This window comes from Sphaeramia orbicularis, chromosome 22, assembly GCF_902148855.1.
Source record: "Sphaeramia orbicularis chromosome 22, fSphaOr1.1, whole genome shotgun sequence".
NCBI lineage: Eukaryota > Metazoa > Chordata > Actinopteri > Kurtiformes > Apogonidae > Sphaeramia > Sphaeramia orbicularis.
The window spans coordinates 43,666,614-43,683,251 of record NC_043978.1 but is presented as its reverse complement, the minus strand read 5'-3'; the positions used below and the strand labels follow the sequence as shown (position 1 = coordinate 43,683,251).

The following is a 16,638-nucleotide window of genomic DNA, read 5'->3' as shown; positions in this document are numbered from 1 at the left end:
TCCAGTGGACAGTTATTCTCCAGCTATTCTTTTGTATTTTCATGGATTTTGTTGTTTTAGTTCCATATCAGCCAACATAGTGGACGCTTATGCACCATCCCATACACTGAATTATTTCATACCATTACTGTAACTTTGCTGTTCTTACTAAACCTGATCTGAAGTGACACGTTTGAGTGTAAATCAATTGCTAATTGCTATTAGACTGTAATCAACATTTTTTTTAAACTTTTTTTTTTGTTTTTTTTTGCATATTTTCTCCATGAAGTAAGTAGTAACTTGTATTAGAGTATGTTAAAATGTGAGAAAACATCAGATTAGCAGCATTAAACATGTTTTTATTTCACAGTTTTCAAACAGTATATCAGTAAATACATGATTCTTTACTTCAAAAATTAAACACATGGTGTCCAGCTGAGAGGACGTTTTTGCAACTCTATGACAAATAGGTTCATAAAAACATTTCAATCGCATTGTGTTTTTTTGGGGGGGGGGCGGGGTTCATACCTAAAGAGGAATAAAAACACTCAGGAAAAAAAATCTTGATTAAGGTTCTCATAATTCATGCATGAAAGGGTTAAATGAGAAAAGGCATAAGTCATGTTGAAGTGGTTGAGCACTGATTAAAAACTACAGTTGAATATCTCAGTAAAGTATCTCAGTGTCTCACTTATGTTTCTTTTTTTTTTTTGTTAGTTTGTCAGAGTTGGAAAAAGAAGTTCACAACATCAAAAGTGGACTGAAGGCTCTTGAGGCGGTGAGTTCTTCTGCATTGTGTCACGATCCCTCCCGCTGGTTATTCTCATGTCTGTAATTATGTTTTTGAGCAAAGAGAAGATGAACCGCGAGGTGATGTGTTTTAAGATCTGGAAATGACCCTTCCACTGGGAGGTGATACCAAATATCACATGTGTCACCACATACACATGCTTATGACAGTGCACCCTCAAGCTGGGTTTCCTTAAACATCAAGCAACTTTGAAGCAAACTTTTAAAAAGTTACAAAAAAATTAGAAAAGTGTTTCTATAAACTGCTATGTGGTCTGAGTAATGTTGTCAGAAGGTGGTAACATGGACTATGTTACCTCTGTAATTAACGGAGGTACAGAAGCAGGTCATCCTCTTGCTGATTCCAACTACTCTCTCGTAAAACAGACCATGGTGCAACATCATTTTACAACAACATCATTATTCTAAATGGCTGCAATGTGTTTTCAATGGATGAGACCATTGAATAATTTGGTTTCCTCCTCAGTCTGTGTAACCTGTTGTTAGTACCAGCTTTGACTTTGGAATATTTGGTGATGATTATGGAATATTTGGGAAGTCACATGAGTTAAATGATTATTGTTGTGAAATTCTGGAAAATAGTTTATGGTGACATTTATGGATGCTGTTCTTGTTCCTCCTCTTATTCTTCTACCCCACCTCTTTCTTCTTTTTCTACTCCTCTTTATTTTTCTATTCCTCCTCTTTCTTCTTGTTCGTCATGTTCTTGCTCTTGTTCTTCTTTTTCTTCGCTTCTTCTTCTTCTCCTTCTGTTCCTTCTTCTACTTCTTCTATTCCTCCTCTTTCTTCTTGTTCTTCGTGATCTTGCTCTTGTTCTTCTCCTTCGTCTTCTTTCTTCTTCTCCTTCTGTTCCTTCTTCTTCTATTTCTTCTACTCCTCCTTTTTCTTCTATTCCTCCTCTTCTTGTTCTTCTTCGTGATTTTGCTCTTGTTCTTCTCCTTCATCTTCTCCTTCTCCTTCTTCTTCTCCTTCTGTTCCTTCTTCTTCTACTTCTTATACTCCTCCTTTTTCTTCTTCTATTCCTCCTCTTTCTTCTTGTTCTTTGAGATTTTGCTCTTGTTCTTCTTCTCCTTCATCCTCTTCTTTCTTCTTCTTCTTCTTCTTCTTCTCCTTCTCCTCCTTCTTCTTCTGTTCCTTCTTCTACTTCTACTCCTCCTTTTTCCTATTCTATTCCTCCTCTTTCTTCTTGTTCTTTGTGATTTTGCTCTTGTTCTTCTTCTCCTTCGTCCTCTTCTTTCTTCTTCTTCTTCTTCTTCTTCTTCTCCTTCTTCTTCTCCTCCTTCTTCTTCTGTTCCTTCTTCTACTTCTTCTACTCCTCCTTTTTCTTCTTCTATTCCTCCTCTTTCTTCTTGTTCTTCTCCGTGATCTTGCTCTTGTTCTTCTTCTTCTTCGCTTCTTCTTCTTCTTCTCCCTCTGTTCCTTCTTCTACTTCTATTCCTCCTCTTTCTTCTTGTTCTTCGTGATCTTGCTCTTGTTCTTCTCCTTCGTCTTCTTTCTTCTTCTCCTTCTTCTTCTTCTTCTCCTTCTGTTCCTTCTTCTTCTACTTCTTCTACTCCTTTTTCTTCTTCTATTCCTCCTCTTTCTTCTTGTTCTTCGTGATTTTGCTCTTGTTCTTCTCCATCTTCTCCTTCTCCTTCTTCTTCTTCTTCTCCTTCTGTTCCTTCTTCTACTTCTTCTACTCCTTTTCTTCTTCTGTTCCTCCTCTTTCTTCTTGTTCTTTGTGATTTTGCTCTTGTTCTTCTTCTCCTTCATCCTCTTCTTTCTTCTTCTTCTTCTCCTTCTCCTTCTCCTCCTTCTTCTTCTGTTCCTTCTTCTACTTCTTCTACTCCTCCTTTTTCTTCTTCTATTCCTCCTCTTTCTTCTTGTTCTTTGTGATTTTGCTCTTGTTCTTCTTCTCCTTCGTCCTCTTCTTTCTTCTTCTTCTTCTTCTCCTTCTTCTTCTCCTCCTTCTTCTTCTGTTCCTTCTTCTACTTCTTCTACTCCTCCTTTTTCTTCTTCTATTCCTCCTCTTTCTTCTTGTTCTTCTCCGTGATCTTGCTCTTGTTCCTCTTCTTCTCCTTCTGTTCCTTCTTCTTCTACTTCTTCTACTCCTCCTTTTTCTTCTTCTTCTCCTTCTCCTTCTTCTGTTTTGTACCTATAGGAGCTACACTACCAGCAGAGCAGGACAAGGGAACGTGGAGACAAGTTTGTGGCAGTGATTGGAGACTTCATCACTGTTGCCGGTTTCAGCTTCTCTGAACTGGAGGACCAGCTGAGTGAAGCCAAGGACAAGGTAGATAAATGAGTAACGGTGCAGTGTGAAAGCAGATACATAGTATAAACTGTATGTGAACGGGATGAGAACATGTGGGTGGTTTCTATGCATCGGTTGCACTGCCAAGCCTTCATGTCAGGCAGGAGGAGAGAGGATGAAAGACAAAACTCTGAAGGGAGAAGCCTCAACACCTCTGTGCAGCCCGTCGTGATGGCTTGAGCAGACTGAGGAAACCCATCTCCCTGGATTCTCCCCTTGTCTTTTCTTTGTCTCTTTGACTTCGCGTTTTAAATCCACATTCTGAGTCCTTACAACTGGGACGAATGCCCTACTGAACCCTGCTGGATCATGTAGTGATGTATGGGAGGAAGTATGTCAGCTGAAGATATCACTGGAGCTTGGGGAATCCTTAAGGATCCAGAAAAAAAGACGTTGTTGAAAAGATTTATTTCAGCACGTTATTTAATTTGCAGGCCTTTTGCTGCGCTGCTGCACGCTGCACACCAGTACCTCAATGCCAGAAGTTAGTGTGGCTTGTCTTTTTCCCTCAGTGTAACTGCAGTAATGACGTTAACTGCCCAAATTGCTTAAATTCTCTTAAAGATGAACAGATTGTGGGAGAGAGGGAGAGAGAGGAAGGATGAAAATTAGGAGGGTTGTACGTAGAATCTGCCCTCTGCTTAATTATTTGTTTAAGGAGGAGGTCGGTAGAAAACTGGAGGGGAAAACGAGCCAGAGAAGGAACGTCACGGGAAAAGAACGGGAGGAGCAGGGCACCGGTTCCTGCAGTTAAACAAAAGAACCTGTGTTCACTGGCCCAGACTCTAAACACACACATTTTCCCCCAATATGACTGTGTGTGTGTGTGTCTGTGTGTGTGTGTGTGTGTGTGTGTGTGTGTGTGTCTGTATCAATATGTGGGGTGTTGTGAAGCAGGGAATGTGACGCGTTAATTCAGCAGGTCAGGGTTCGTTGACTCTACGACGGGTTTCCAGTGGAATACAAATATGGAAGTGTGGGTGTTTGGGTCTTAAAGTTAAGAGGAGGATGACTAAACAGAACAGGCCGTCAGTCGGTCCACTGAGGCTCGTATAGCTCCATAGCAACAGATGTATGAGTGTGTATGTGTTGAACAGATACACAACATACACTCCATCACCAGTCCAGACACTAGTACATACATTACAGAGGATTACAGCTGTAAAAGGTCACGTAGGTTATTGGGACAGAGGTTTCTAGAGGAGGGGTGGGATTTTTCTTTCATCCAGAGAGATTGGTTGGGTTTATACTTAAAACACACAGACAGACACACACAGGCACACACACACACACACGTTGACATTTTTTATCCAACAGCACAACTGCTTGGCTTTAAACAGAAAACAGAACAGGGAGTCGTCCATGACATTTTCACATGCGCCACCGATGGAAAGGAAATATTAAGATAAAAAGGACCATTTATGAGCACCAGCACTAAATGTAGCGTTAAAACTCCAGATCCAGGCGCGAATGTGAATTTGGATAATAAAACACTTTTAGTGGATGGTTTGTAACATTAAAAACAGCGCCAATCTGTCTTCTGTACTTTCCTCTGTTCAGTGGTTGAACAGCCAGAGCAGTGTCTTTAAGCCTTTAGTTCTTTTTTTTAATAGTATGAATGAGGAGCCTAGAGCGTACTGAAACACAGTTGGATCATAACCCACACATGGGATCTGTGAATATCTGTGCACAATTTAATGGCAGATTTCCTGTAACTGTTTAGCAGTATGGACCAAAGTGGTGGATCATCTATAAGACCAGCTGACCCCCTAACACAGGGGTGTCAAACATACGATCTGAGGGCCATAACCGGCCTGCCAAAGGCTCCATTCCAGCCCATGGGATGAATTTGTGAAATGCAAAAATTACACTCAAGATATTAACAGTTGAGGATGTGAAAGTTTAGTTCAGGGGTCATATACAGACCAATTCGATCTCAAGTGGGTCATACCAGTTAAATACTATTGTAATAACTGATAAATAACACAAAACTTTCTTAGTTTTGGTGTAAAAAAAAAGAAAAGAAAAAAAAGTCAAAGGACATGAAAATGTTTACACTATCCTTTCACAAAAAATGTGAAAATCCTGAACAAATATGAACCTGAAATGTGTTAAGAGAAATAAGTGCAGTTTTATCAAAATTCTGTCTGTTATTAAATGTTGTGTGTATTTGTAGATTCACTGTGATCTGTAAATTGTAATGCACATGTGGAAATAATAAGGTGAAGTATAATATTGTTATGTCAGCCCTGCGATGAACTGGCGACTTGTCCAGGGTGTACGCTGCCTTCGCCCCTATGTAGCTGGGATAGGCTCCAAGCGACCCCCGTGACCCTAGTGAGGATAAAGTGGGTTCAGATAATGAATGAATGAATGAATGAATAATATTGTTTAACTTGCACTTATTTTTTGTGAAATTTCAGATTGTTCATGTTATTCACATTTTTTAAAAGGATAGTTTGTAGACATAAATATTTTCCTGACTGTATTTTAACTTTTTTTTACTATAAAACATAGATAAAAGGAGGAGGTAAGATTATTTATAGGTCATTATGTTATTATCTTACTCTCCAGGCCCACTTGAGATCATACTGGTCTGTATGTGGCCCTGAACTAAAATGAGTTGGACACCCCTGACCTAACAGTTCACCATCGAAAGTGATTCTTTAAGAGTATTGTGAAATGTGCTCACAGCACTGGTTTTTACCCATGTGACCGACAACGTGCAGACACACCCCTTTTCTCCTTGTTTTGTGAAACTAAAGGCTCACACATTTACATATTTAATTCTCTGATCCATCCATGTATGTGTATCTAACAACAGTTCTTCAGAATCTGATGACAGTTTTCCTAAACAAACAATATGTTATGCTTTCAGTTTTAGCTCAGCACTGGAGTTGCTTAGTTTGGTGTAAAAAAAAAACAAACAAAAAAAACAAACATGTTGGATTGTTATTGTGGACAGTGTTGCTTGGTCATCACGTAAAATGTAGATTGGTGATCATTTTGAAACATAGAGTCTGTCCAACTTATACATATAAACTCAAACTAGTATAAATAAATGCAGACAAATTCAGTTTTCATTTTGCATTTTTTACATAGGATCTCACTCTGCTTAGTGTTACCAAATCTAAAATATCACCAAACACACTGAACGTTTAAATCACAAACTGCATTTATACAGTAAAATTGCACTGATTGTGATTCGTTTAGTGATGCAAGTCAGCTCAACACCCGTTTGTACTTATTTCCCCTCTTTTATTGACCTCATCTTCTTACACTTGATAACAATTAAACATTTACCAACTTTTGTTCTTGCTCCGCTTCATAAGTTAGCACATAGCTAGCTTCTTTATGTTTTATTGTAAATGGATTTCTTCTAATAAAGTATTTCCTCAATGTATTTTCAAAGCCAGTTCTCATATGTATATCTGTTACAGTAGCTGTGAGGTTATTATGCAAAATTCAATCCACAATGTGTTTATCAGAGCCGACACCAAATTAAAGTCTCTCTGTTCAACATCAATGATAAAGAAACACAAGAAATTAATACTTAAGGGCACAATCAATAAAAAAGACAATTAGCCTTTTACAGAGTTGACTGAATGTGCACGATAGGCTACATCTGAGTCGTTTCTCCGTTTCTTGTATGTGTGTTTACTCATTTAGCGCAGACCCAGGGGGACGAGAGGAAACAGATTTGACCAGACACGTAATTACAGGAGAGAGAGGGATGATGGCAGTGGTTGCTATGGGAGCCAGCCCATAATAACAGGATGGTTTCGCATCCTCGGAAAAGAACGAGCCCCAGCTCCTTCATATCACAACACCGGGGCCACATACAGTGTTTAGACGTCTCATAAACTGGAGTGATGTGATGTGTTTGTCACTGGACTCCCACACACAACAGAGTAATAAAGTACAGCACAGATTACTGCGTCCTGACACTTTTAAAACTGAGGATCATCTGGAAGGCAGATTAATATGGCAGCACAGTAATTTAGTGATTTACGATATCGTATGTTTTGATGCACAGCATATAAGCAACACTATAAGAATGAACGTGATGTGTTTGTTGTCAGATTGTTTTGTGAGCTAAAAAAAATAGCTTTGAAATAACATGTAAGGCCTTGATTTACTACAAAATTAGTTGCAAAGTAAACATACCTTGTTGGTTTGTTTATTCTTTATTTCGAATATCAACATTTAAAACCAAATACAATGAGAAAAAGCAATATATAAAAGAAGAAAAAACATATTCGAAAAGGAGTGGGATGAAGTTCAACTTATTTCAGGGTTTATGTGGGTCATTAAAAAGCATCAAAAGTCATTAAATAGATTTTGTGAAAATTAAGGCCTTAAATGGCATTAAAAAGCATTCAATTCAATGTCCAGAAGCATTAAAAAATTTAATACTTTTGATGTAAAAAGAAGTATTGTTATATACGATTTATTTTGATTATATAAACATTTAATAATTCTGATCAGAAGTATAGTGTGATGATTGAGAGGCTGAACCCTTTAACTATTGTTTATGGCCGATGTACAAAGTCACAACACTGGATGCTTGGAATGCAATGTGCTGTGAGCATGCTCATGCTGCGGCGAAAGAGCAGAGAAAATATTAGCAAATGTCGGAAAAATGGGAAAATGCAAGTTTCAGCAGAAGTGATTGGAGGAGGAACCATTCAGAACCCGGTTAAAGCCTGTCGACGGTAAATCGTCATAAAACTATAAATAAAACTGTATCTGCAGTTGGACATGGGCATTAAAAAGGGCATTAAAAAACATTAAATTAGATGTGCTGTATTTACTCCTGCCCCCTTACCTTATCTTTTTTTTCTAACTGCCATAAATTCCCATGTCAACTCCCCAAAGTAACTTAACAAATCTTATATGTATCAAGATAAATTCTGACCAAGCCTTCACCAAACACAAAAATCTTATACACATCAAAAATAAACTCTGTCCGTTTCATAACAGTATTACACGCCTCAATCTATATAAATGAAAAACTACTTTAAATGAATTGTGCACCTATGTAACAACATCCTGCTGGTGTTTTAGGGATAACCTGCTTTCTTCTCCATTCGGTATCACATTATTGTGTTAACATATCAGCTGGGCCTTCCTGAGTCGTCTGCTTTGTGGTGAAGGATGAAGCTGTGTGAGTGTGGGAATGTACAGTGAGTTTGGCTGAAGGCATCATCCTGGCAGGGTTTAGTGAACAGATGGGACAGAACAGGGCGGACATACGGTGTCAAATCATGTAATCATCCTCCACCATTGGCCTTATGTATGTGTGTACATTCTGTGCTCCTGCGATGATGACTTCAAGCAGAAATGCCAGATAATGAATTTAAGTTTAACTCATATGAGCCTTTCACTGGAAACGAGACCAAACCATAAGAGATCTGCGAGCACACAGATGAAAGCCTTTGTTTTCACTTTCTGTGTAAATGTATCGGTTGGATTTCACTCACTCCCTGTAAAATGTGAAAATGATTACCTTTGTTATCTTTGTGCAGTTTGCCAAATCTCTGAAGCACTTTGGGGAGGAAGAAGGGAGGATGCAGCCTGACGAGTTCTTTGGAATCTTCGACACCTTCCTGCAATCGTTCAGCGAAGCTCGGCAAGACCTAGAGAACATGCAGAGACGCAAGGATGAGGAGGAGAGGAGGGCACGAATGGAGGCCATGGTGAGACATAAACCTAAGAGCACACATGAGTAAACACAGGGCAGTACCAGAACCAGCCCACCAACCACTAAAATATCACCTGAAATATACTCAAAGGAAAACACAGTGACTCCCAGTCAATCAGTATTTATGATTATATCATAATAATCATCTATCAAAAGGGAGCATGATATTAATGACTCAAAATGAACGACCTCAGTGAGTTTGAACAGCTGTTCAAGTTCATTCCAACAGAGGGCGCTGTCTACATTCAGACTGCACTGAAATACACCTTAAGTTAACTCTTGCTCATCTCCTAGGAGCTTAGAAAGTGTAATGACAGACTCAAAGTTAGGACAAAGTAGAGCCTGAAGGTTGTGTCCTTAACATGAGTGAACATAAATAAATATTTTCTCATAAGTAGTGGTTAGTAGGCTGAGAAGCACAGAATGTATTGATGTGTTTAAGGAATACTATGTCAGGGGAGTTTGTTTGTCCAAGCATTATATTGTATTCTTGAGTGATTTCATGTTAAATTGCTTGGTTTTATATTGTTTTTATGGACGTAAACATCATTATTACCTCAGACTATATCAACTGTTGAAAACCACTACAGCAGGGGTGTCAAACATAAGGCCCATGGGCCAAAATCAGCCCACTAAAAGTTCCACTCTGGCCTGCTGGATGAATTTAAAAAGTGCAAAAATTACACTGAAGATACTGAAATATGAAGTCATTTTAGTTCCAAACTTCAAACCTTTAACAACATTCTGCCTGTTACTAAATTTTTTGTGCCTTTTGTAGAGCCACCGTGATCCGTAATGCACATGTATAAATGATAAACTGAGCATAATATTGTTAAAATTACACTTTTTCAAGTTATTCACATTTTTGTGACAGAATAGTTTGTAAATGCAAACATTTTCATAATTTAATTTGACTTTTTTGCTCAATTAGCAAGAGAAAAATTTGGATATCTCATTATTTCTATGTCATGATGCTATTATTTGACTGGTCTGACCCACTTGAGATCAAATTGGGTTGTATGTGGCCCCTGAACCAAAATGAGTTTGACACCCCTGACCTAGAGAATAAACATTAATGGCTCTGATTTTTTGTTGTTAAAGAAGTGCCACATTGTTACTAGATTTAGTTGTAATATGTTCTGCCCAATGCCATGTCCACATGGATATCTTTCTCTGCTTATATCTTCTCCCTTCATTAAAAAAAACAAGGTTCATTTTACAAAACATCACTGTCCACACTAAAATGCACAAGTGACTGCAAACTGGGACGAACGCCCTCTGATAATATTATTCACAGTAGATGCAGAGACCTTAGTCGGTCCTGAAGCTGAGCAGTGACAGTAAGTTAATCTACTGCAGGTCATACACTGACTATACAGTGTACGATTATAATCTGTATTTACATAAAGAAACAATAGGCATGTACAAAATGTGGTGTGCTTCTTTGGTTTCCATATGATGCATACAAACCAAAGTTTTTATGAATCTTTACCCAGGAAAGCATTTATAAAAATGTCTATTTTTATGACTTCAAATACTGTTTATATTTGGAGGAGAGGAAAATATATCCACGGTAGTGTGAATATGGTGTAAAGCTCAAATTTCTGCTGTGTTTACTCAGTCACCTGACTTCTTCTCTCTCTCCAGCTCAAGGAGCAGAGGGAGCGGGAACGACGGTCCAAGAAGAGTGGTGCGTCAGATGAGGTCAGCGGGGAGTTCGATGACCTGGTGTCAGCGTTGCGTTCCGGTGAGGTCTTCGACAAGGACCTGAACAAGTTCAAGCGTAACCGCAAGCGCTCCGTCCCTCAGCTGGTGGAGGGCGGAGGCCGCGAACGAGCCGTCACTAAGGTCAACTACTAGACACAGAAGGAAAAAGAACAGAAAAACTTTAGGCACCTAAACTCCGCCGTGGTGATCTCTTAACACCTTTAGTCCAGGTCCTTGATCTGTGACCAGGCCGTCAGTGACATTAAAGGATGTACAGTAAATAAATAACGACCGGACTGGATGTGTGTGGACAGCCACGCCGTTTGAAGGATGCAAATTCTCCTCTGATTGGTCTCGTGAAGCTGTTTGTCCCGGATGTTGTCATGAACTGTTTTCTCCTGAGCTGGACGCAGGACGGCTGGGACTGATGGACAGATGGACGGACCACTGTGACAAATTATCCCATGTCTTTTGACCATATTCTTTCAACACTGTGCTCGAGTTTCCCATCATCACCTCTCACTGCTATATTTTCCCATAACCCCTGGAGTGGGTTGATCACAGACATTGGGATTAATCAGTCATACTGTACATAGACACAAGGGCCAAAAGCACAGAAAGAAGAGCAATGACAGAGTCCAGGGCAGATCAAAATATCAGAAAAGAAGACGAAGAAGTGGAAAAAATGGATCTCTTCACAGTCAGGGTTGCCTCAAATGTCCCTAAGAAAAGACACAGAACAGATGGATATGAACTTCCACTGCATCAACACTCCCAGAATGCTTTGCAGGCCACTGAAAGGAAGCGAAAGATTAGAAAAACAAAACGGTGTCAGGAGTCATCCCAGTGGCCCCCTCCAGCACACAGCATTCCCAGGGTACATTTTTCAGAGAATCCCTCAAACCACCGTCTGGGCTCGAACCCACCTGACACAGGGAGAGAACGGTGCCACAAGGGTCGAGTATCACCTCCACTCACCAATGATTCAGCATTGTTCTGGCATCAACTAGTGCCAAAGCAAAAAGAAAACAAATGTAAATGTATTAATACAAAACATACTGCAATTAGGCGTTTATACAGTATATATATATAAATATATATATATTTATATTTAGATGCAGACAAGCTAATTGCAAAGATGTAGAGGTTTTTCTATGTTTTCATGGCATTTTTTTGGGTTTTGTACACGCAATGCATTATTTGTTGGTGTTGCAAGTTCACATTGCTGTTGAAGTGAATTTCTATACATTTTGCGCTTTATGTAAAAAGGTAACTGCTTGTCCTTTTCACACCTTTGCACTGTAGCTTTTTTTTTCTGAGAAACTTTACTTAAACTTCCTCACGCAACGTAAACCTGACCTTGTCCTCTGGAAAACATCCACTCTGTTATTTTTAATTAGCTGTAGTTTGAATGAAGATAATGAAGGAATGCCATATATGAATTAATGGTTTTTATATTTTGCTAGTCAGATCCTTAAACGCTCTCCATCGGAGCTTTTCATGAGTCTCCTCCTCAGAATTCATGTTGTTCATTTGATTGATACAGGGGTCTGTTCCACTGGTGCTAAAACATTTGGTCTCGGTGCCGTCAGTCCGTGTCGAGGCTGGGCCCTACTTACCGACTCTAACCTTGACCTCAAGATAAACTAGTGCTTGATCTTGCTGTAACTAAGATTACAGCGTTTCTGTGAGTATTTATTTCAGTCAGCGTTGATGCGTCTGCTGATACAATACCAGGGTACAACGTAGCACTTCATGGCTTAATGTGTGCTTTTAAGTTTCTGTAACACTTTAGATTAACAGAACACCAACAGAATAGACTTGGATTTTTCCTTCAGGTTTCCCAAATGTTGGTTTACATGCAGAAAGACCCATCCCCTTGGGCTGCCTGATGCTACAGGATGAACTTTGAGGTATTTTTTAAATAATAAACCCCTTGCAGTACCCTTGACAAAGGCCTGGGTTTGGGTTTTTTAATTTCTGTAGGGTTAGATTGGCGATAGGGGCTCACAAAGAGGTCTCAATATTGGGGTAGGGGCCCACCAGTGTGGATTAGGGGGCGAAAGACGCCATGCCTCAGGAGATAAGGAAGCTGGCTGCCTCCCAACCCTGTCCATTTTAATCCAGAATTCTACAAACTTTATGAAATGTGCTAGTTTCATGCTATTGTTTTTCACAATCAGCCATTTTAATCATTCCATCCAGGTGCATGGTCACTGAAGGGCCACATGTCAGGTGTCCAAGAGTGCAGTAAAAGGACTGGACTTGGGCTCTTTTTCTATCTGAGGGTTTCTCGACAGCTGTATTTGTCGGGGTATTTACTTCTTAACAGGCGGAAGGATTTGCACAACAGCTCCTGGTTCAGTTTTTTAAAGAGGAGTATAAATATTGCAAAGCCATTCCCCACACCACTAAAGAGAAATGTTCCCACTGCACTGAACTCAGTAAACACTTGGTTTATAGACAGTAAACAGTGTCATAGATCACAAGACGAGGACATTTGCAGTGACTGTATGTGATGATAATACGGGTCACAAACCTGTTTCTCATGGAACATCAGTGGTTTACTGACTTGAAATGGACCAGTAGACCGACTCCAAATGAAAAGTCCATGTTAAGAACTGTGTGAACAACTGTTGGGCCCTTAAACACCTTTTCATTTTCACCTTTAAGTGCCTCTGCTCCTGTTTTCACACATGTACCATTGCCCTTTTGGGATGTACTGCTCTCTAGAAACTCATTTAACAGCAGGATGCATGTGACAGTTAGAATATGACTAACGGGCTCCATCTTGTGGCATCATGTGTCATAACCTGTGTCAGTTTTCAGCTCAGTGCATTGGGTCGATACTGTATTCTTCACGTGGTCAGTCCACTGTGACACATGAGCCCAGCTCTGCACAAAGTCTAATAGACGAGTCCAACCTGTTACATGTTGACAGAACATCCTTCCCTCCATACCTTTGACTTATTTTACAGACATTTCATTGTACCCACATTTCTATGAGTTTAACCCATAAAGACCCACTGCTACTTTTGTGGCAGTTCCAAAATGTTTTTTTTCCTCTGCATTTAACTTTACTTAAGTGATTTATCACCATTTATTATCATATTATCCTCAGTATTTTGAGTTTTTTCAGTGAAAATCATGTATTTTTCTATATTTAATTTTCTGATCATGTAGATGTTCATAAAAGCTCAGATTAAAGTTGAGGGTTATTATATCAAAAACAGAAAAAACGGAAGAAAAAGTAAGTAATTATCAGTAAAAATCTATCATTTATTGAACATAAACCCAGTATCTCCATCCACTGTCATTGATCCAACTCCATGGGTTTTACTGGTGAATCAATGTTGTAGAAGATGACAGTGTTTCCACGGTAACTACAGAGCCTCTGAACGTCCAAATGGGTCATATGTGATGACCATGAAAAGATGACAAACTGAATTTTACACCAGTTATTTACATGTATTAATAGGTCTATTTCAGAAGTTCTTAAACATTCTAGATCAGTAGATGGTTTTGGTCACCGGTGGCTGTTTGGGTCTTTATGGGTTTAAAAAGAGACCGTCAGACAGAACCGTGAGAGGATCAGTGAATTCCTAAATCAGAAAGTTCAGAGCTTACCTGGTAAACCAAATAGATTCAGACTCTACTAGTTGGAAGGAGAAAAAGACAAATGATTGAATATTCTTTAACCAGCATCTCATGTATATTTCAGCTGTTCTATTTTCTAACCTCTGCTCCTTTGTCTTTAGACTTCATCACAGTTACTATATCAGACCCTTTAACTGTTAATCCAGAGGTCTAACCCTTATTGTAGTTGACACTATTTACCAAGGGGTTTGGCAGCATTGTCAGTATTATTACATGTTTGTGTGGTTACATGTTTGGCCATTGACTGGCAGATTATGGAGCATAAAGATGGAAATCAGAGGAATGAAATTAGTAGCTCGTTCAATGCACTTTTATTATGGGACATTTCCATATTTCCATTTGCAGCACCATTGTGAGGGCTGTAGGTCCCTCTGAAATGAGAAGGGTGCAACGAAAGAGTGGTGCAGATAAAAAAATAAATAAATAAAAATGGTGTGAGGAGAAAGAGGAGAAGGGCAAGTGAGGTTGGGGACTCCGGCTGGTCCGCTGGAAATGTAATGACATGTGGGGACAACAAGGTGGCGCTGTCATGGAGGACGGGTGAACAGTTTTGTAGTTTTCACTCGTCTATGTCACCTGATTCAGTGTATTAAAAAAGGGAGGGAGGGGGGATGTTTACGACACCACCACGCCTCTGTCAAATATGCACTTGGGGTCAACCTGCATGCCTAAATAGGGGTGCACACCGTGTGATGTGTTGACTTTAAGCTTTGATAGAAATTTGCTTGCGATACAGAACACACCTGTTACCTGACATTTATTTGTACTGCCTGAGGAAAGTTGCACCCAGTTTTAGAGGTTGTATAATTGTGAGGAGTCAGTATTTTTATGGTTGGAAAAATATCCTCCACAGAAAGATGTACAGTTGGAAAGAAAAAAGCATTTTGTACACCATTCTTGATGTTTGAGATAAGATTAAAAAAAGAAGAAAACATTGAGGAATGTTCCATTCTCCTGTAAATTGTACCTCTATTTATTTGCCTTATTTAGTTTGCTATATTTTGTATGTACACACAGCATTACAACAAAATGTTATATTAAAAATATGAATAAATAAACTGTGGTCCGTGTATGATGGATAGACTTGTATAAGATGAGAATCCTTTTTTTTTTTTTTTCATTTCTATAATATTTTTGTTTTGTATTTTTTCTCACCCTGTGTCTTTTGTAGGGTTACAATAAACCTTTGTCCCTGACAATGGATGGTCTGTTGTTTTTTTGTTTTGTTTTTTTTCAATGATTTGACGAAGAAAGAAATGACACTGATGCTTTTTAACCAGACATTTATTAGACCAAACAGAACAAAAAATAGTAACTTCAGATTATTATTGAGTATTTGGTACTGTCCATAGATTATTCTGAGTTAATCAAAAAGAATGAACAAAGTGACTGATCAAATCATACAGAGACAGATAAACAGAAGCTGTATATACATGGTATATTTTTAAATTAGTTCATGATGTTAATAGTTAAGACAGGGTTTTCAAACTAACAAACCAAAATGTAAATTCATTGTGAGATGGTGGTGTGTATAGCTCATACTTTCCTAAAAGTGTAGCTAGACTTACAGTTATTCCTGATGCACAGAATGAATTGACTCAACACATGAAATAAATGTGATGTAAAAGTGAATAACTATATTAAACAGTTACTGTAGCAGTGGTTCCTAACCTTTTTTGGCTCGTGACCCCATTTTAACATCACAAATTTCTGGTGAACCCAGACATTCGAAACAGACTTTTTTGCGAAAATTAATTTATTTTTGATCATGTAATAGTTTCCTTCACTATGTTCAAAAAAAGCATTAATTTTAGACAACACTTAGTCTATATAATGTATATTATTATGAACGGAGGCAGTAAAGCCAGGTGTAGATGACTGCCCAAAGTGAAAATTTTATTTTCCTTGGTCAGGATATGTACAGTCAGTCCAGCTTAGATTTACAAGGCTGACAATTAATACTGAACAAACAATAACTCAAACTATGAATTATGAAAGAGCTGCAGCATCTGAAACTGACCACATTGAACATTTGACACACAAAACATATATTAAATATATATTGAATCATTAAAAAATATTTTTTATTCGTAATTTTTATTTTGGTCAAATACTAGAAATTCCAGACGACCCCACATGAGTTCATGACCCGAAGGTTGAAAAACACTGTCCTATGGCGTCAGTTACATTTAAATGGTGATTTTTGTGCCACCACAGATTTCAAAGTGTGATGTTATTAACTCTGTATCACACTTGGGTGCCCAAACCTACTGCCTTCATATTAGCCTTTTGTGCAGCTTCAGTGAACTTGTCAAGAAAAAATGTGAGAGCTGTGTAGGTTGCTATGGAAGACAGAGCCATTGCTATTGGGATTCCAAATATTGGGATGAATCTGGTTCCTTCCTCTGCTACAATTAATGAAGTAAAAACTACAGATGAAGACAATACACGGAGTATAAGATCTACAGTCACTTTTTTACCTGACTCT

At 38.7% G+C, this 16,638-nt stretch overlaps 1 protein-coding gene across 8 annotated transcripts in view; it reads left to right on the top strand.

The window, feature by feature from the left end:
- Positions 1-16,638, top strand: part of daam2 (dishevelled associated activator of morphogenesis 2) — a 135,531-nt gene that overhangs the window by 98,352 nt on the left and 20,541 nt on the right. For 3 of the 8 annotated variants that reach the window (XM_030127323.1, XM_030127321.1, XM_030127318.1), the window contains 4 exons: positions 697-757; positions 2,930-3,061; positions 8,611-8,781; positions 10,434-10,646. In XM_030127323.1, coding sequence (XP_029983183.1) covers positions 697-757; positions 2,930-3,061; positions 8,611-8,781; positions 10,434-10,646 — 577 coding nt within the window. Of the gene's footprint in view, positions 1-696; positions 758-2,929; positions 3,062-8,610; positions 8,782-10,433; positions 11,910-16,638 lie in introns of those variants that run through there. The other 5 variants (XM_030127317.1, XM_030127315.1, XM_030127320.1 and 2 more) reach the window with 2 other exon arrangements.